At 33.3% G+C, this 20,228-nt stretch overlaps 3 protein-coding genes across 5 annotated transcripts; 2 read left to right on the plus strand and 1 right to left on the minus strand.

Annotated features, from left to right (window-relative positions):
* The first annotated feature begins 3,232 nt into the window (after window positions 1-3,232).
* GRF9 (growth-regulating factor 9) lies at window positions 3,233-6,197 on the plus strand. 2 transcript variants are annotated; one of them, XM_011036336.1, is made up of 4 exons: window positions 3,233-3,310; window positions 3,452-3,741; window positions 4,348-5,031; window positions 5,588-6,197. In XM_011036336.1, exons 2-4 carry the CDS (start codon window positions 3,462-3,464, stop codon window positions 5,998-6,000), a joined length of 1,377 nt encoding a protein of 458 aa, XP_011034638.1. In that variant the 5' UTR covers window positions 3,233-3,310; window positions 3,452-3,461; the 3' UTR covers window positions 6,001-6,197. The 2 variants fall into 2 exon arrangements, with proteins under 2 accessions (XP_011034638.1, XP_011034630.1); XM_011036328.1 differs by having other exon boundaries at window positions 3,242-3,741.
* An 887-nt stretch (window positions 6,198-7,084) lies between these two features.
* LOC105132702 (AAA-type ATPase family protein) lies at window positions 7,085-14,051 on the minus strand. Its single transcript, XM_011036349.1, has 13 exons — window positions 13,661-14,051; window positions 13,474-13,565; window positions 13,239-13,258; window positions 12,111-12,345; window positions 11,921-12,016; window positions 11,721-11,836; window positions 11,515-11,595; window positions 10,755-10,878; window positions 10,151-10,200; window positions 9,099-9,189; window positions 8,469-8,504; window positions 8,044-8,141; window positions 7,085-7,480 (listed from the first exon to the last, which is right to left on the minus strand). The coding sequence occupies exons 1-13, from the start codon at window positions 13,978-13,980 to the stop codon at window positions 7,364-7,366; spliced, it is 1,476 nt and encodes a 491-aa protein (XP_011034651.1). The 5' UTR covers window positions 13,981-14,051; the 3' UTR covers window positions 7,085-7,363.
* Window positions 14,052-16,201: 2,150 nt separating this feature from the next.
* On the plus strand, window positions 16,202-18,844 carry CYP704A2 (cytochrome P450, family 704, subfamily A, polypeptide 2). 2 transcript variants are annotated; one of them, XM_011036405.1, is made up of 5 exons: window positions 16,202-16,846; window positions 17,182-17,466; window positions 17,565-17,906; window positions 18,050-18,250; window positions 18,327-18,844. In XM_011036405.1, the coding sequence occupies exons 1-5, from the start codon at window positions 16,325-16,327 to the stop codon at window positions 18,513-18,515; spliced, it is 1,539 nt and encodes a 512-aa protein (XP_011034707.1). In that variant the 5' UTR covers window positions 16,202-16,324; the 3' UTR covers window positions 18,516-18,844. The 2 variants fall into 2 exon arrangements, with proteins under 2 accessions (XP_011034707.1, XP_011034716.1); XM_011036414.1 differs by having other exon boundaries at window positions 16,205-16,846; window positions 17,568-17,906.
* Window positions 18,845-20,228: the final 1,384 nt, after the last annotated feature.

The raw sequence follows: 20,228 nt of genomic DNA on the forward strand, positions 1-20,228 counted from the left end.
TTTATTTATTTAATCTTTCGTTGAAAAAAAAATTATAAATTTGCTTTGTTAGGAATATCTTTTGACTTGCATCAAAATCTTGTCATGATTTTTTTCACTTTAAAAAAAGAATGATTAATTTAATATTACTTTGTTAAAAAATTAAAAGTTAGCTCGATAAAAAATATAAGTAAAAAATCAATTATTTTTTAAAAAATAATTAAAACAAACTTGATTTAATTATTTTATTTTTGAAAATGGGTCAATTGGGTTGATATTCATACCTCATAAGCAGGACCTTGATTTTGATTAATTATTGATTTAAGTTTTAAAATTATAACGATAATCATTTTTATTTATGTATTGACTTGGGTTAAGCCACGATCGAGACCTTGTCCTAAATAACCCCCTAAATCAAGTTTTAAAATTATAAAAATAATAATTTTTACCTTTAAATTGTCTTGGGTCAACTTTGGTTGACCCTTATATTTCGTGATCATGTTCTTGTCCTTTGTTGACCTTCAAATGGTTTTTTAAAATTATAATAATATTTTTATTTTATTTTATGTTGATCTGGATTAACTAGAGTTAATCTTTTTAACACATGACTAAACCTCAGCTTAAGTTGTTTCTCAAATTTGAGTTTTAATACTGTGGTTGTAATAGTTTTTGTTCTTATATTAACTTGGATCAATGATCAATCTCACTTATGATCAAAATATTGACTTAAATTAATGGTCGAACCAAATTTTAAAATTATAATAATAATTTTTTATATTTTTATGCCAACATGAATCAACCAATGCAAACCCGACCAGTGATCCAGGTCTTGATTAGCAAATCAGGTTATGCTGCTTTCATGTTTTTATTTTTTTGGTTTTAAATTATTATTTCTATATTTTTAATTATTTTAACATACTAATTTAAAAATAAATTTATTAAAAAATAAAAAGATATTTTAAAATAAAAATTATAGTAAAAAACAATCTCCGCCGCAGCCAAAACCGTGACTAAAAGACACCGGTGAAGGACTTCATTTTTATTCTGTGAAGAAAATATAACGTGGAAAATAAACGGAAGTGAAAGAATGAATGTGCTAAACCACAGGCTGTTTGTACTCCAATCAAAACGGGACCACATCAGGTTTGATGTATGGTTCTCGAGCAATCACATATTTGTCGGCAGCAACGCAGCACCGCACGCAAGCCAAATCCTAAACTGACAAAATATTATATATGTATGTTGCTGCTTTCCAACAGATGCCATGTGACTGTGTGCCCCCTCAACATTCGAAGCCTCTATTAAAAGGCCAACTTGCTTGCTGGGAACCCACGCCGGAATCAATTGGTTTTCCAAAAGTATTTGGTAGATATCAGAAACACTTGAAAAGGATATTATTATTTTTCAATTATTGTGGATATCCAAATTTGTATCTACATTTACTAATCTCACTAATTTTAAAGTTAATAATTGTATAAGTATTCAGTAACAGTAAAACTTAAAAAATTCAAACTAATAATTTATAAAAAATAATTTTAAAACTTGATTATTTAATTTACACTGTTATAATTTAAAATTTACATTTACGACAGTCGGTACATCTATCATTTATATTTTTATAAATAATTCAGCTGACTAACTTACTCCAACACATCAATTCCAGTTAATACACATTCATTTCATTAAATCTATTGTTTTTTATTTATTTATGATTTTAAATCTCTCTAATATGTTAATATTAAGAATACATTTTTTAAAATAAAAATATATATATTTGATATATTTATATGTAAAAATACTTAAAAAATTAATTAATAATATACTAAAAAGCAATTTTAGAGGATGTTTGAGATTATGACACCAATTTTTTTAAAGTATTTTTTGTTTAAAAATATATTAAAATATTTTTTTTATTTTTTAAAATTACTTTTAATACCAGCATATTAAAATAATATAAAATATTAAAAAAAATTTAATTTGAAGTGAAAAATTATTTAAAAAAAAAAAACACAATGACAATCTAAAAATTAAGTGAAACTTTGAATTGGTACACATGATTTGAGTAGTTTCCCTGGGTGGGACCACGACACGATGTTCTGTGGATCGGGCTTTTGTCAATCTTAAACTATAAGCCCAGATGTATATTTTTTTAAAGAAGCCCAACTAAAATTAGTTCTTGCAAATTCCATCCTTCCGCTATCCTGGGTCAAATGAGCCCTAGAAAATATGGAGTTTCTGGCCCTCTAATTTTGAAACACAAAGCCCTGAAAAAACAATTCGACCGACTTGACACGTGGACACTCCTTCAGGCACTGGCGTAGTCCACCTGTCCAAAAACGGATCCCACTTATTCATGCTAGATAGTGCGGACCCACCAAACAGAAAGGTCATTGACGTGTCATGTTCTTGTCAGGATTTCTGCAGGACAAAGCCAGCATGCTGACAAGGCGCGTGTAAGTAAGCCATCATCAGGATGTCACGCAACATGGCAACAAGTAGTGCTCATGCGGTGTTGTACTTCACGCTTGATTTATTTGAGTGGGGGGTTTTGAAAAGGACAAGCTACATTTTAGTTCCTGTAGATTTAGTAATATTCAATTTAGATCCTTACAGATTAACAATTTTCACTTCTAAGTAATACACATGGTTAAGAACTCCTGGACGATTATAATCTGGTAAGATAAGTGAGTTCGGTTTTTATCTACATATCAATATTCAAACCCTAATTAAAGTTAAAGAAGAAATAATTCATTTTAAAATAAAATTTCCTACCCGTATAAAAAATATTAATAGATACTGATTATTAAGAAAATAATTAAAATAAAATGCCTCTTTTCTTATTTATTTTTTAATTTTTTATTACAAAATTTTCTCTATCTCTTAATCACAACACCTATTTTTTTAATTAAATATCTAATTGTATCTGTATATAACAATATTATTTACCTGCCATGTATTAGATGGAGAATGGCATTTATTTAAGATTTAATTAATAAGATAAAGAAGGGTTTAATTTATATTTGAAAACTAGTTAATAAACTAATTTACAGAATGAACCAGAAAATTGCCGCCAGCTATTTAAGAACGAAGAATCACACTAGAGTTTCTGGAGACTTAAAGAGATTAAACTATATATACCATGATGAAATATTGTGAAATTTTTAGGGTCCAAAGTATAGTTTACCCTAGAAAAACAGTCACGTGCATTTTCCTTTTGAATTTTGTCTGCAGCAAGCAAGCACGCAAGGCAGTTGATTATGGTCAGAAAATCTGACACCTCTTTAACCTCACTCAGAAGGGAGATGCCCTATGCTCGTGGTTAATTAAAGAGGTGGAGCTACTGCCTTTTGTTTTGGCTTCTGAATTCACTTTTTGAAAGAAACCTCTGCCTCCCTCTCTCTTCCTCTCTCTGTCAATGCCCATTAAACTCACTGTCAGGTACACAATCCTGTGTCTGTTCTTGTTTTTGTAGATACACGACAATGGAGAGAAGAGTATCCGAAGAATCAGCGCCGTCGATGAAATTGTCTCTCGGGATTGGTGCCGGTGATCATGGTGATGATGATCAAGATGATAGACACGTGTTCCCACAGTTAACAGATACTCAGTTGCATGAGCTTAAACAGCAAGCTTTGATATTCAAGTACATAGCAGCTGGTCTTCGCGTGCCTCCTGATCTTGTAGTTCCCATTTGGCATAGTGTTGCTAGCAGCTCTCTTGGGTCATTTAGTGGTGTTGATATTTACAGGCAATTCCCAAGCTGTAAGTCAATATCTTTTCTTTAGTTGTTGTTAAGTCACTAATTTCCTGGGTGGGGGTTGTTTTACTTGCTTGATTTTTCTTGGGGTTTGAGGTTAGTGGATTTGAGCTTCAAAATGGGGTTTTGTTACTAGATTTTTTTGTGCTTCTTTAAGCTTACACATGCTTAATTGAAGACCTGGCATTTCTTGGTTTAATGGTCTTAATTGGATTCATTTTTGTTTGTCTTGCTTTAAGGCGATTGTGCTTGTTTCTATTTTTTTTTCTTGTTCCAAGGAATGTGATTTAGAATTGTTTCATGATGCTTTTGTATGCGCAAGCCTTGAAATTTGTTACTACCACCCTTTTGGGGGGTAATGCTTATGTAACTTGAAAATATAAGTTGAGATTAATAGTCCTACACAACATGTCGCATGTTGGGATGATCTCATGTTTGTTTAGCAGAGGTTGAGATTTTTTACTCGATGAAACACCCTTTTGGGGACTCGTGCTTTTTTCGAAAAATGATGTGTGGTGGGCATGGAATCTGAATTTTATGTTTGTTTAGGTTAATTTGTTAGAAATTTAAATGAATTTGACCACCTGTATTAATTTGCTTTCTTATGTCAGTTGTGGGATTAAGTCCTCAGGGATTTGATTATAGACAAATGATGGATCCAGAACCTGGGAGGTGTAGAAGAACTGATGGGAAGAAATGGAGGTGTAGCAAGGATGTAGTTGCTGGTCAGAAGTATTGTGAACGCCATATGCATAGAGGCCGTCAACGTTCAAGAAAGCTTGTGGAAGCTTCTCAAACTGCTGCTGCTTCTGAAAAACCATCACCTCACAATTCAAGCAAGAATTCAGACAATTCAACCACTCATTCTTCTACTTTAGCCAAAGTAAGTTCACAGATAAAAGCCCCACCTCTTGATAATACCCCCGCCATTTTAACCACTTGCACCACAAGTTGCAATTCTGACATTGAAATCACTGGCATGAGCTTGACCACTACTGCTAATGCTGACCGCAAAAACCCCTTTACAACCATGACTACTAGCATTGTTACCAGCTACAAGAACACTGCAACTATGATCGCTAGTGCTGTTCATGCTGACATTACAGCCACTGGTAACGACTACAAGAGTAGCATCAACTTAAAGAGACACTACATTGATGACAGAAACAGTAATTGCAGCAACTCTGTTACTTACAAGGGTATAATAGACAAAAACTGCAGCAACAAAAAAATAAAAAATGCTGGTAGCAATATATCTCAAGGATTGAACTTCTCCCCGAAGAGTGTTCTTCAAGGTAGTATACATTATGTGAATTGAAATTACTACTGCTATGAGAAGAGATTTTCACTCTAGCTTGTGTATATTTGACTATACTTTTCAAAACAACAGGACATCTTTAATGGTCTGGAAAGAGTTATTTAATTTCTCAGCGAGTTCCATATTGGCTTCCTTACTTTCTCACCATTGTCGTTAGAGTTTATATCCACTGAAGAAATGCGGTCTTAGTTTGTAGTTCATTCCATTCCATTTCACGAAAGAATGCTGTATGTTAGGTGGTGTGAACTCAAAAGTAGTGGTTGCTCTCTAGATGCGCTGAGCAATTTATCCGTCTCCCTGGAGGCTTCAGTTCGCAATCTAGTTAGTGAGTCCATTATAAGTTTAATTTTTATTGCTTAAGAAATCTGTCCTGTTCCTTTTCATTGAACAATTGGATCATGAATTATTTGCTGGATTTTTTTCAGCAGCGCGAGACTCGGAGCTCCTTCGAAACCATTCTTAGAGTGATTTTAGACTAACAGTTTGTTTTGTTTTGAAGATTGGATTCATACGTTCATTACTGTTGTTTTCAGTTCAAGGTTGCGGTGCCTCACACATTTACATGAATGATGTGGAACTTGAACTGGGAAGGTGTAGAAGAACAGATGGAAAGAAGTGGCGATGCCGCAGGGATGTTGTAGCTAATCAGAAGTATTGTGAGATGCACATGCATCGAGGTTCTAAGCAGCACTTGGAAGCTTCCAAACCTGCTGCAATTCCTGCTACCATCCCATTTGTCCCTGGGAATGTTCATTCATATCCTACAATGAACTTGCCAAATAAAGCAGATTGCAGAAGCTTAAACACCGATCTCTGTATTTCTATCCCAACAAGTCCTCAACTGATCATGACCAATGATGATACAAGAACTATCAGCAATAGCAGTGACACTACCATAAGCGACACCATGGTTGGTACCTATCAAAACAAAAACCTTTCCTCTTAGCTTTTTATTTGGATTATGTTGAGTTTGTTTGGAACCTTCCATTATCATATGAGATCAGTTTTTTGGTGTTCTACCGAGGAAACAAGGATTGCCTTTGTTTTTCCGTTGTAATGAGAAATTGTGTAATCAACGAACACCTCATGGTGTGGTTTGTTATATTACATGTTGTAACCACGCTTAGCTCGACTAATTGGTTCTTAAATTGTCCACTAGAGATCAAGAAAAATGGTTCTTCGGTGTGCATGAAATGCAAATGGGATATACATGTTTTGTGACTGTGCATGAAATTCAAATGGGATATACACATGTTCTGTTGACTCCTCAAATTGGTATTAGGAACGTATTTTCTCTCCCGCTTCTGCACAGGAAGGGGCTGTGTAGAACGAAAATTCATCTGGATATGGAAGATTCTATGTTCTCCGATAATTTGCATTAGGGTAATAAAATAATTGCTTCTAGAATTTATTTTGAGAAAGCAGGTTGTTTCCTGAATTAAAAAAAAAAAAGTGTTAATTCTAAGACTTTTTAACTTGATATCATGATAAAGCATTATTAGGTGATCTGTTTAAACCCTAAATTGAAAGTAATTTAGTCTTTTTAGTAATAATAGAACAGAAAAAAATAATAATTTATTAAGAGTTTTTAGCTCTTTCGCTTTCATTATATTTTAACTTATGGATAATTTCAGGAAGGTTATTTTAATTTGCCCGTTGATTATGTTTGCCAGTTCAATGTTTTGTGATAATCTAAATGATTGTGAAGATAGTAGAGGGGCACCAGGAGTGGTATCAACACATGCAGGTAATGGTAATCCCAAAAGTCCTCCTGGTGGTGACAGAGCCAGGTTATTAAAGAAGGCTGAAGTTATGTACGAGGAAGTACAATCCAGCCGTGGGGTCAGAAGTTTTATCCAAGACAGAAGACTTCCAACTTTTCCCTATGTTTATATCACCCACCTGCTGTTAATCTGCAATTAATTGTAGTTATACCATGTGATTAAAGTTACAGGAGGTGTAAGAGAATAACCTTTAATCCATCCTATGCAAACAACTGATATCAGCCACTCGATACAAATATATATATATATAAACAAAATGTATTTACAAATTTGTGCATTTCAGTACTTCTGGAACGTAAAGTGCTTTCTTACAATTGGATTGTTTGTTCCCAAGGCTGATTTTACAACAGTGATACAAAGAATCACACTCCTAGAGGAGACGATATTCTGAAAGGCAACATGAGCATAATGCAGCAACACAAGGCTTAAAAAGAATCATCAAATGCAGGTGCCTTTCTTGTGATTAGTTGACAGGTAAAAGTTGACTTGAGAAGCGCTGAATCGAGTTCATGCTGTGACAGGAAGTCAGTTGGAGCCGAATTCCTCGTTCCATCGTTCAAGCTCTCCCCACTTGCTTTTGCTTAAGCTGGGTCTAATTACAGCCAATGCCTTCTGAAAGTCTTCATATCTGAGCGGTCTTACCTAATCAAGCAAACACCACACAACATCAATTTTACTCAAAATCCAGATACAATCAATGGAAAATCTAACTTGAGAAATATATTTTAATCAAAATCTTAACCTACAACTCATTTAAAAAGACCAAGCAATAATTTCAGAAGGCGCCTCAGGAGTGAGGGTTTTCTTCGGGAGATGTGTTTCAGAAACCCTACTCCAGAGGGCTATTGAAGACGCAGTGAAAACCGAGTTTGGGCATGACAGTTTAAAAGTCACTCATCTGAGTTCTTTTAATAGTTTGGAATTAAATTCAAATGCTCATATTCTAAAACAAGGGATATCCACAAGTGTTAATAAGTGAACCCACTTCATTCATATAAAAAGATAGTGAACCAACTTCAGTTTTTAGCAATACTGGTGATTATGGTTTGTAGGTCATGCATGAGATTAAAGTCAAGAAATCTTCAAACGGATATGGTAATGGATTCAAATCTACCAACGACATACCATACATGATTGCCTAAGATTATTTATGGATAATTTACCAGAACATAAAAAGAGAAAGACCATGTTTTTAGCTGCATTACCTGATTTGCCTTGACAGTGAGAATGTTTGCACCAAGCTCCCTAATTGGCATCATTGCTGCCTCTTCACACAAGGCTTGTAAATCACTTCCAGAATATCCTATAAATTAGAGAGTTAAAAGGATTGAGATATTAGTTTGAAAGTTTTATTCACTGTCATTGATGTTTGAGGATCACTTTTGTTACAAGTCCTCTAAGTGGCATGCATACATTGACTGTCGGCCAGCTATAATACATGTCAAGGACTTCACACATCAAAGATTTTCCTATCAATGACATAAGCATTGAATGTGTTCAGTAAGCTATATTGAGCATATCCTATAAGCAAAGAGCTGAAGGGATTTAGTTTTTAGTTTGAATGTTCTTCTTTCCTATATGTCATGGCCATCCAATAAATGCAATATTCAATACGTATTAGGTATCTTACCTTCTGTCTCTCTAACAAGCTTTTCAAGGTCTCCACCTGTCACACATTGTATGCTGTAAATTATCACATCGAAGTAAAACAGACACTAACCATGATGCATGCCAATTTTGCTTTTCCAATGCACTGTTTCTGTTGCATTATCTACAGCTTGGCAAAAAAAAGTTTGAGAAGCTGAAAAAAGGCAGATGCTCAGCAAAATTGATTACAATTGAAGGTTGGTGGCACAAAAGAAACATAGAAGGATGCCAAAAAGAAGGGGGTGGATGGGTAAATAATAATTAAAAGTGTGCAAAAACGGGTTGAGGTTGGCAATTCAAAGAGCAAAGGCATGCTAAGGTATATTATCTTTTTACAACTTACCAAAGATTTTCAAATGAATATCCATTTCCTGTTAAAAGATGACTATGATTGCAGCAACCAGCTTTTTTAAGCATTGCTCTGAATTTAGAAACTAATTTTCTCAGGACATTTCAAATGTCTTCTTAAGTTATTGTTTCAACCTATAATGAATGACACCACAAAACAAAACCAGGAAAAACATATTCTTAAAGCATGGTATGCAAGGGTATGGTACTTTTCAAATAAAAAAGACCACTGACAGAATGAATTACAGAGAGAGCACACAAATACCAGGTAAGGAAAATGCTTGGCCCTTGAGTTTATGTTTCAAAAGAACCCTTCTAACGTTTCCATCCGGTAGAGGTACATATATTCTCTTTACCTGTTCAGTATTTCACATCAAACTCAGTCACAAAAGTTAAATAAACTAAATTTAGGAGAGAAAATTGATTGAATTCAGATAAGCCACATATGAAGATGATTTTATCAAGGAAGAACAATCCAAATGAAAAAATGGCATAATTTGATTCTTCTACCATGACTTTTTGCTATATAACAGCAAACACTTTTAAGACAAAAGCGAAGAACTGATTAGTTAGATTGTTGTGAAGGCAGGCTGCAGTCAGTTACAGAGGTGGTTTATGCTCAACCCATCTAACTAAACCAGACCTAACTAGAAAAATCCAAAGCTGATACCACCTAGAAGATAGAGAGAAAAAATACTTCAAATTTGATATTTGTGCCTACGATGGGCCCGAATACTCTCAATCCACGACATCGATAATGTCGTTATCAGCATTTCTGGCACAAATGCCTAAGCTCATATTATTGGATGGAACTATCTAGGCAACATTAGTTCTCTCTCTTGGTTGCTGTCTCCTTGTATTTTTGATGCATGGGAGCATGTTCCCTTTTGCTTTTGCTTTTGTATATGTGTATATATGACTTACCAGCTTCCTGACCTGTTTCATTTTGATCTATTATATTCTTACATTTGATTAAAAAAACCTATGTAGGCAACATTAGGCTAGATGGCAGCAACATTGAGGGGAACGGGGACTTAATTGGAAAAAACAAATTGATTGCCTCATTCTTTGATGTTTGGGACCTAGGCTTACAATAGACTTGAATGATACAAATAGAAAACAAGCCCTCTCTCAATCCAAATCACCAGGAAGGCACCTGATCATGAATACCCAGGCTCAAATTATTTTAACAGTCCTGCCTTGGTAACATTAGGCTGAACAATGCCAACATAAAATAAGGATGTTTTGTTGAAAAGAAAAGTATTATCCAACTCATTTAAATCAAGCTGCAGCAAATTCATGGAACAGTATACCGACCAATCTCCTAAGAACTGCATCATCCAATTCCTGCGGCTTGTTGGTGGCACCTGCAATAGAATTTCACAAGAATCTTAAATCATGTAACCAGAATGCCTCTCACAACTATTTGGAGCCTATATTACATGTCATCTAAGTTTTTGAGGGTAAAATGAAAAAAATAACTGGATGTCAGTTTGGTGTTGAGTTCTGTAGAATGATGCATGCTATTGAAAAATAATAGATATACTTGTTTCATAGGAAAATGAATATTTATGGCTACGAGTGATCAAATAGAAAACGCAATGAAGCAATCACTTCATGAAGGTTCCATAAACTTCAACAAGAGTGTAATTTGAAAAGTAATAGGAAATGCTGAACCAGAGAAGTTGAAGTTTACAACTTGTTCCCTTGACTGCAAATTTTCTGTAGACAGAGGAATTTGGCCAGCCACTAATGCATGTGTGTTCCATATTTAATTGATCAATATCATTTGGAAAATGCAGCAGACACCATGACTATAAAGACAAGTTTTAAAGTAGAAGTTGGAGCAACAGTCAACACAGCGAAGTGAAGTTGACAGACCCAAATGCTAAGAGCTACAGCTCAATTACATAAAGCTTACCAATAACAATGACTAAATCATTAGGATTAGAGGTCACGCCATCAAATTGTATTAGAAATTCAGACTTCAATCTTCGGCTTGCATCATTCTCATTAGCCAACCTTGTTGACATAATACTGTCAATCTGTTAACAATCAGGATAAACAAAATCATTATATCTGCAGAAACAAGAGACTGGCATTAGCCATAAAAAAATAAAAGATAACAGAAACTGAGAGCGAAACACAACCTAATTTTTTAGCCAACACCTAGCATTCCGCGAAGGACTAAGAAGGGAATATAAAATACAAATTACAGCAAATAAAGAACTTGTAAACAACTTAAATCCCAAATACAAAAAGAATCAAGCTTGAAGAACAACTAGGATGATAGTGGTGTGCTGGTAGTGGCAAGAAAAAGAAAGCCAAATGTAAACAGATTTTCATTTTAACTCAAGTCACAGCAATGACAGAATACAGCTGTCCAAGAGAAACCAGTTATTGATGCAAAGCGAAGCATAAAACTTTACTGCAAATTCCCTAAATAATAAAATCACCATAGATACTACCATGTTGCAATACCAAACAGATAGGAATTGCAATATCAATTGTTTAATCCACTAAACAACCAATGTTAGCCAACTATTTTAGTCAAGTCAATCCACTGTTCTTGACCTAAATAAATGCAAGCACCACACATCGTACATCAGAATAAAAGAAGAGAAGCATGGTTTCAGTTGAAATTGACCATCATAAAACAGTTTGCAGAAAGAGTAACATACTTCATCCATGAAAATCACAGATGGCTGTCTGGATATAGCAACAATAAAAAGAGCACGAACAAGCTTTTCAGCCTCTCCCACCTAATTCATTACAAGTAAAAAAAATCATTAGACAATCTTTAGAAGGACGCAAAGAGCCAAGAACACGAGGCAGAATAATTTTTCTTCTCCTGATTTTAGTAAGGAAAAAAGAAGAAGAATAGTACCCATTTTGATGTTAGGGAAGATGCTGAAACATTAAAGAATGTAGCTTCTGACTCTGAAGCAACTGCTTTGGCGAGCATGGTTTTCCCATTGCCAGGCGGACCAAAGAGAAGCAGACCTGAATAACAAAGATCGAGAGTTATTATTGACGTAATAAGCTCTTAAGTTTCATAATAAATCTCAATATATAAATCTTTGTTACCTCTAGCAGGTTTCCGAAGGCCAGTGAACAAGTCTCTTCTCCTAGTAGGCAAAATAACCATTTCCATCAAACTTTGTTTTGCCTTCTCAAGTCCAGCTGAAAATGACTTACATCACTAAGTCTAAAATGTAAAAGTTAAAAAAGTTGGAAACAGAAACAAAGAAAGAAATTTGTTGTCGCAACTCCTTACCAACATCTTCCCATTTAACAGAAGGACTTTTATCCACTATTGCTGAGTTTATCATTTCAATCAATTTTGCATCATAGCCACTACCAGAATCTTGCCTTTGTTTTGAGGTTATAGCTTTATCAGTCTGATTCTTGATCACTGGAATGTTTCTAGTGGAATGAGCTGACTTCTGTGACAGGCCTTGCCTAGAATTTGATGATGGAACTGCCGCAGTAGGCGCATGAGTTAAGGTGTTCTGCAAAAATTTTGGGAAATAAAAAAACATATGGATAATAACATAATCAACATCACTTGGAAATCCAAAACATCCAAATTTTGCAGATACTTCTTCAAAAAGAAAATGATAAGCTTGTTGAGAATCAAAACAACAACAAAAACAAGAACAATGTCTCAAGAAACTTTGCAAAATTAGATATCTAGTTGTAGGTTCCATTGAATCCTGAATTAATCTTTATTACAAACTGCACTTTGTTGTTTCTATGCAAAACTTTATCTGAAAAACAGGACCCATTCTGGTTGTCGGCAGTTACTATTGGATTTAAGTTTAATCAAGTATTTGAGGGAAGCTATCTAGGCTAAATGAAACAGAATTACCTATTCCGATCATGAGCTGTAGAGAATTGGCAATTTTCTAAGGAAAAAAATAGTTCAGTGCTTACATTTTTCTTTCTGCTCAAACAATTACATGCAGTGATTCTACTTTGACATCCATATATATACTTGTGAAGCTGAAATTTTTATATCGAAAATGACTGCAAGAAGACATCAATTTCTTGCAAAGGGAGTATACACATATCCATATTAAATTCCCTTCACAACAATTGTAGTCCATAGAGACTCTTCAGGATACATAAAAACCTAAAATTCCTAAATACACATTGTCAGCAGTTTTAAAATCAGGTTCAAATTGCAAGCAGCACCTACAGGTTTTGATATAGTAAGAAAGAATTCCAAAGTTCAACACCACTAGGCTACAAACAAAATCCTACCCTTATTCGAACCATAAGAAACCAACTCCCTTCATTAAATGTTAAGTCAGTCTATAAAAAACATCTAAATCCATAAAAAAAATGAAAAGATTACTTCATTTTAAATATAAACTTACAGTGGGGCCACACCAAACCATACCTTGCTCGTTGAAGTCCCAGCTGATACAAAAAACAAAAGAAAAAAAAAGTATTAATATCATCACTCTACATCAATCATTTCAATTACCAGACATTGTTTTCTTCTTTTAAAAAAAAAAATAATAAAAAAAAAGAGTTTGCCATAATCAATTCATGTCTAGAATTGTTTTCTTCTTTTAAAAAAAAAATAATAAAAAAAGAGCTTGCCATAATCAATTCATGTCTAGAATGATTACCTGCTCGCCGATTTAAAACTTGTAATCTCTCAGAAACTTGACCTTGCCATTTGGATATTTTTTGTCGATACGATTTCACCTTCTCTAGCTCCCTATTTTGAACAATTTTTTTTTTAAAAACCCAATAGTTATTAGCTACAAAAGAAAAAATCAATCAGGTTAATTAAAATTTCAAAATTGAAATTACCTAGAGCTAATATAAGAAGGCGAAGGTGTTGAGGCAGCTTCGATGAGAATCTGTTGAGCGTTTTTGTAATAAACAATGGCGTCATCAATTAATCCCCATTCTTCAGCTCTAATGGCTTTATCGATCTCTTCCGTGGCTAGATCGAAGTATCCTTTCAGTTTGTACGCGATTCGTTCGTTAGAAAACGTAGTTCCAGGATCCATGCCGTCCATTGGAGTAGAGGTCGACGTAGAGTTAGGGTTTTGGTGTTGTGAGCGTGAGTCTTCAGGAACTGAGAAGATTGTACTTAACGAGTCGATTATGCCTTTCAAGAAGCTCATTTCTCTAAGAAGATGCCGGGCATGGAAGAAAAAAAAAAAAAAAGACAAAAGAGAGATTCAGTGAGAGATAATTAATCAATGGGCCGGCTACTGGTCAAAAATAATAAAAAAAGAGCAGAACATCTTACTGATGGGCCTAAGAACAAGGACTGGTTAGGTATGGCCCAAGAATCTACTTCAACCTGAAGAGTCAAAAGCAAGCCGTCTCAGCCTGCAATGGAGTCTAATGGGTTTGTATGCACATCATGCAACGCCCAACACTTCACCGTTAGGCTATACGGGTATCCGTTTGCTTCTTCTTTTTGTTTGTATTTTCAGATTTTTTTTATATATTAATATCAAAAATAAATTTTAAAAGAATATTATTTTGATTAAAAAATATAAAAAACTAACATTACCACAATATCTATACGCTGCTTTTATCATAAATGATTATGGCAAATTAGCAAGGTCGGGTTTTGCTAATATCATTCTGGGATTAAGTAGATGGCTTTATTCCCTTGCAAAGACTAGAAATTTTATGATGGGCAAGCATTAAAAAGATGACTCAACAATAGGATTTTCCAGCCTCAATCACCTTTCAAATTCGTCATATTTCATGATTGCATCTTCCCTAAGTTTTTTGCGCGCACAATTTATTAAATGAAAACATGAAAATTTTCGATGCTAATTTGAAATACATGCGTGCGTGTCACTTTAAATCAACAACTGATAAATCTATTGTTGATTTCTTTACTTGTCGTTGCTAATCAGCTATGATATTTTGATTTTATTTATTTTTATATTTTATATTTTATATTTTTAATCAATATTCTTTTTGATATTTTTAAATTATATTGGAACCAAAAATAATTTTTAAAAATTAAAAAAAATATATTTTTAATAAAAACATTTTAAATTTAAACTACAATCACGCTTACAAACACACGCTAAGAGCATCTCTAATGAAAAATGCTATTTTAAAAAATTAATTGATAAAATAACATTTTGAATAATATAAATATAGTTTTTTTTATCATATCTATTCTGATAGAAAAAAACTAATAGAAGAGCCATTTATATTAGAATAAAAAAAATAAATATTTTATTATTTTTAATATGTTTGATGTTTTTTTTTCATATAGTTACATTTAATTGGTTTATTTTTTTAATAATCCTATTTTATTGGTTTTGGTTCTTTAAAAAAATATATAAAAATAATATTTATAAAAAAGAAAAGATATTTTAGTATTTTGTTTGGCTTTCTTCATAGAATGTGCAAAATAAATAAAAAAATTAAAATATTAATTTTTTATTTTTAACTATTCATTTATCTTATTCATCGGAAATACTCTTCATCAATCAGCGAAGCACAAATACTGTCCATCGCTAATTTTTACCGGCAACGGATTCTAGTTCTTCGTTGCTGATCATACCATTTTTGTTGGAGCGTGACATTCACCATCAGGGGCTATTCCTCCAGAAAGTATAAATGGAGTTTGACTAGCGCGGAAGACATTGATTAATCACAGGAATTATTACTTAATAAGATGCATATATAAAATGACAAGTCTCCAATTCCTTAACGCAGAAGGTGTTTGATTATTTCATAAACAAAAGTAATCGTGCCTTGCCATTCAAAGGTATATATTGTATTTTAGTTGCTGCAGCGGTGAAAATAAAAAAACAAGCCATCGCCGGAAGAAAAAGTCATCTTATCTTTTTATATAATAAGCATATTTGAAAATTTATTTTTTAAAAAGTTTTTTATATTGAAATATATTAAGTTAATATTTTTTATTTTTTAAAAATTATTTTTAAAATCATCATATTAAAACTATTCAAAGCATAAAAGATTATTTTTTAATAAAAAAATTGAATTTTTAAGTAACAATTTGCACTAAATTTTCAAACTATGCCTAAATTATTTGTTTAGTATTGAGGATGAATAAGTTTTTTTATTAAAATTTAAAATTTTATTTATTTAAAATTAATATTTTTAGTATTTTTGTATCATTTTAATATGTTAATATTAAAAATAAATTTTAAAAAATAAAAAATATATTATTTTAATATACTTTAAAATAAAAAAACAAATTAAAAAACAACTTCCAGAATCAAGTGACTCAAATTTATCTGATGATCAGTGTACCGTAATCAAACTCTGATTTAGTATTCGTAATTTAGCAAGCATAATGGACCTTACTGTTGAAATTAGTCGTAAAGACCAGAGATATTTTGTTTGCCTGCAGCTGTTTCCTTCCTGCATTTCACTTTCGATGATGCAACCTAAGCTTTCTGATAATACTAATTATATATTTTGCTGCTTAGACAACTTGAGCTGCAAAAACTCTCACCACAAGAAATGGGCATTCTCTTCACCATCTTCAGCATCACCGCAGCAGGACTTCTCTTTATCATTATAAGCTTCTTGTATCTCACATTTCAAATCTACTCAGGAAAATCCATCAAGAACCCCAACTATCCACCAGTAAAGGGCACGGTATTTGGCCAACTCTTCTACTTCAACAGGCTCTATGACCACCAAACTGAAGTTGCCAAGAAACAGAAGACTTTCCGGCTTCTTGCTCCAGGCCAGAGTGAATTGTACACAACTGACATAAGGAACATAGAGCATGTATTAAAAACAAATTTTGATAAGTATACAAAAGGTAAGTATAATCAAGATGTTGTAACCGATCTTTTTGGTAAAGGTATATTTGCTGTTGATGGAGACAAGTGGAGGCAGCAGAGGAAGCTTGCTAGCTTTGAGTTCTCGACGAGAGTTCTTAGAGATTTTAGCTGCTCTGTGTTCAGAAGAAATGCTGCTAAACTTGTCAGAGTTGTCTCCGAGATGGCTATTGCTGATCAGATTTTCGACATGCAAGTAAGTTCAACTGTTTTTCTTTTTTCTTTTTTTAATTGGATTGATTACACTAATTTAAAATTGGATATATAAATGTTTGGATCTTATTAGTAGAGAAGGGTGGTATAAGAGGGAATAAAATTTCTGCAAGTGTTCTGAAATTGTACAGTTTTAGTCCATAAGAACTGATCCATAGAATAAAGTTCTGAAATTGTGATCGTTTTCAATGTGTGGGTTTGACTTCGGAAGCCAGGTTCTCCATAGTTTTTGTTTTTTAATTAACAGGTTTCATTTATCTTGTATTGATATAGCACAGAAAAGAACACTTCATCTGATCTGGTATTTCCCATTGGTAGGATACACTGATGAGATGCACTTTGGATTCTATATTCAAAGTTGGGTTCGGAGTGGAACTGAATTGCTTTGAGGGGTCAAACAAAGAGGGAACCGAATTTATGAAGGCCTTCGATGATTCAAATTCCTTGGTCTATCGGCGCTATGTAGATCCATTGTGGAAACTGAAAAGGTACTTCAACATTTGCTCTGAAGCTTCCCTTAAGAAGAACATCAAAATCATTGATGATTTCGTGACCAACCTGATCGGAACAAAGAGAAAACTACAAGCCGAGGAACGACATTATGTAAGTGTTTCTAGTACTGGGACAATTCCCTTTAGTGAATTTAAAGAGCATTTACTTGTTCGGTTGTTCAAGAACTGACCAACATGTATTGATAATTGAAGAATGACAAGGAGGATATACTGTCAAGGTTTTTGGTGGAGAGCAAGAAAGATCCCGAGGAAATGAATGATAAATATCTGAGGGATATAATACTGAATTTTATGATTGCTGGCAAAGATACCAGTGCAAATACCCTGTCATGGTTCTTCTATATGCTTTGCAAGAACCCGCTAATCCAGGAAAAAGTCGCACAAGAAGTGAGAGATGTCACAAGTAGTCAAGATGATGTGGTTAATGTTGAAGAGTTCATTGCAAACATAACAGACACAACACTTGAGCAAATGCATTATCTTCACGCAGCATTGACAGAGACCTTGAGGCTATACCCTGCTGTTCCTGTGGTAATTTTTCAGAGAACTCATGGACTTCAAATTCTTTAAACTATATATTATTTTTTATGGGCGATATTGGTTGTTTTATAGACAGACACTTCATGAGAATCACTGATGCGATTATGCTAGTAACATGGTTTTTTGTTCTCAAGGATGGGAGGTGTGCAGAAGTGGATGACATTCTTCCTGATGGCTTTAGAATGAAAAAGGGTGACGGACTGTACTATATGGCATATGCCATGGGTAGGATGCCTTACATTTGGGGAGACGATGCCGAGGATTTTCGGCCAGAAAGATGGCTCAACAATGGGATTTTCCAACCTGAATCACCATTCAAGTTCATAGCATTTCATGTTAGTATCTTCTCTTCGTTTGTTGCAGACATAACGTGTGAAACAATTTCCAAAGTTGTTGTTTGTCCCCTTGCAGGCAGGTCCTCGGATATGTCTGGGCAAAGACTTCGCGTACCGGCAGATGAAGATACTATCAATAGCCCTTCTTCGGTTCTTCCGCTTCAAATTGGCTGATGACACAAGAAAAATAACTTACAGGACAATGTTCACACTTCACATTGAAGGAAGTCTGCATCTTCGTGCAATTGGAAGGACCAAGTCATGAAGATAAAATATGCCAAGCAAACAATTATGGCCTGGTGAATCTTGTTTTTACTGTATACATTGATACACATATCGATTAAACAACTGTGATTTCTACCGTTATGTTAGCTGCAGCAGTCGCACGACTTTGTCACCTTCGAGATAAAATTTGCAAGGAAAATTTTCATATGTCCTATTTTTCCTTCTGTAAACTATGTGCCACTAGCAACAAGCAGCTTGAATTTATCTAATCATCGTTATCAAGCTTGAATTTAGCATTAGTGACTTTAATTTGAATCATCACTATCCAGATATTCCTTGTGCAAAAGACAAGGAGTGCTCCTTTCTGTTTCGTTCATGTCATTTCCCTTGCTTCCACATCCAAAAGTTACAGCGCATGGGATGTTTCCAGTCTAAGTTTTAAAGCTATTCCCCTACACATATTTGCCTTATCTCAACAACCATTCATTCCAAGAAATGGATACTCTCTGCCATCTTCACCTTCACAGAAACAGCACTTCTCTTTATCCCGTCAACCTTCTTGTTTTTAGCACTCAAAATCTTTGCTGGCAAATCTATCAACAATCCCAACTATCCACCAGTTAAAGGCACAAACTTTAACCAGCTTCTCTACTTCGACAGGCTCTGAGGCTGCCAACTGAGCTTATCGTTTCTAACTCTGGAGTGGATTGTGTATTCTTTGATAGTTTACGTCGATTTCTTTTATATATAAATCAAGTATTGAAGATTTTCATTCCAATATAATAATAAAATCAATGAATGTACATTTTTTGAAGACATTTTTCTTTATTAAAAAATATAAAAAATTCATTCACTTGAAAAAATAAAAGAAAAATAGTTTGGAGTGGATTGTGTATTCTTCGACAGTTCATGTCGATTTCTTTTTTTTTATATATATATATATAAATTAAGTATTGAAGATTTTCATACCAATATAATAATAAAATCAATGAATGTACACTTTTTGAAGACATTTTTCAAAGTATAAAAAATTCATTCATTTAAAAAAATAAAAGATAAATAGATGAGGTGCTCTCATCAAACTATAAATGAAAGATCTATATACTCATCATCTAAAAATTCATTCTAGACTATAAATAGATCTTCAAGATAAGATTGAAAGCAAAGCATCCAAAAATACAAAAAAAATTTATTGTCAAATGTTTCAAAAAAATATATATCACAAAATCTATGATAGAATTAGAATTTATTATTTTAAATAATATTGATAAGAAAGCCAAGTAACTTTAATTTTTTTTAAAAATATTTTATGTTGACCAAAGCTAGTACCAACAATTTACATTTATTGTGATAGTTAGTTTACAATTAAAATGACATAGAATAATATATATCATGGTAAGTTTATATATATACATCATAAATATAATACTATTATTAAGTCTTTCTCAAATAAATTTATTTTTATTAATTATGTAAGATTAAAGAAAAATATTGTAGAGCTGTTTACTAATGAGAGAAATTATGTATAATTGATCGAGAAAAGTAGATTAAAGACTTATAAAGATAAATGAATAGCATGATTGTGACCTATATGATAAGAGATTCTAAGATTTAGTTTTAATTAATGGTAATTTTAGCAAACAGAGAAACCTTGTTTCTTTCTATACGCCTTACATATTTATGCAGGGAGCTCAAATTAGATACTTTTCTTGGAAACAAGGCTTCAAATTGCGTTAGGAATGGATCGAGACCT

The sequence above is a fragment of the Populus euphratica genome, unplaced genomic scaffold, assembly GCF_000495115.2.
Source record: "Populus euphratica unplaced genomic scaffold, PopEup_1.0 scaffold2.1, whole genome shotgun sequence".
Classification (NCBI taxonomy): domain Eukaryota; kingdom Viridiplantae; phylum Streptophyta; class Magnoliopsida; order Malpighiales; family Salicaceae; genus Populus; species Populus euphratica.

Bases quoted from the DNA above. Each gene is read 5' to 3' on its own strand.
- CYP704A2 (XM_011036405.1), top strand. From the start codon at position 16,325: ATGGGCATTCTCTTCACCATCTTCAGCATCACCGCAGCAGGACTTCTC. The intron at 17,467-17,564 runs GTAAGTGTTTCT...TATTGATAATTG, and splicing joins AAGCCGAGGAACGACATTAT to AAGAATGACAAGGAGGATAT. The intron at 18,251-18,326 runs GTTAGTATCTTC...GTCCCCTTGCAG, and splicing joins TCAAGTTCATAGCATTTCAT to GCAGGTCCTCGGATATGTCT.
- GRF9 (XM_011036336.1), top strand. From the start codon at position 3,462: ATGGAGAGAAGAGTATCCGAAGAATCAGCGCCGTCGATGAAATTGTCT. The intron at 3,742-4,347 runs GTAAGTCAATAT...TTCTTATGTCAG, and splicing joins TTACAGGCAATTCCCAAGCT to TTGTGGGATTAAGTCCTCAG. The intron at 5,032-5,587 runs GTAGTATACATT...TGTTGTTTTCAG, and splicing joins CCCGAAGAGTGTTCTTCAAG to TTCAAGGTTGCGGTGCCTCA.
- LOC105132702 (XM_011036349.1), bottom strand. From the start codon at position 13,980: ATGAGCTTCTTGAAAGGCATAATCGACTCGTTAAGTACAATCTTCTCA. The intron at 11,596-11,720 runs GTACTATTCTTC...GTAATGAATTAG, and splicing joins CTTCCCTAACATCAAAATGG to GTGGGAGAGGCTGAAAAGCT. The intron at 8,142-8,468 runs GTAAGATACCTA...TCTAATTTATAG, and splicing joins GCTTGTTAGAGAGACAGAAG to GATATTCTGGAAGTGATTTA.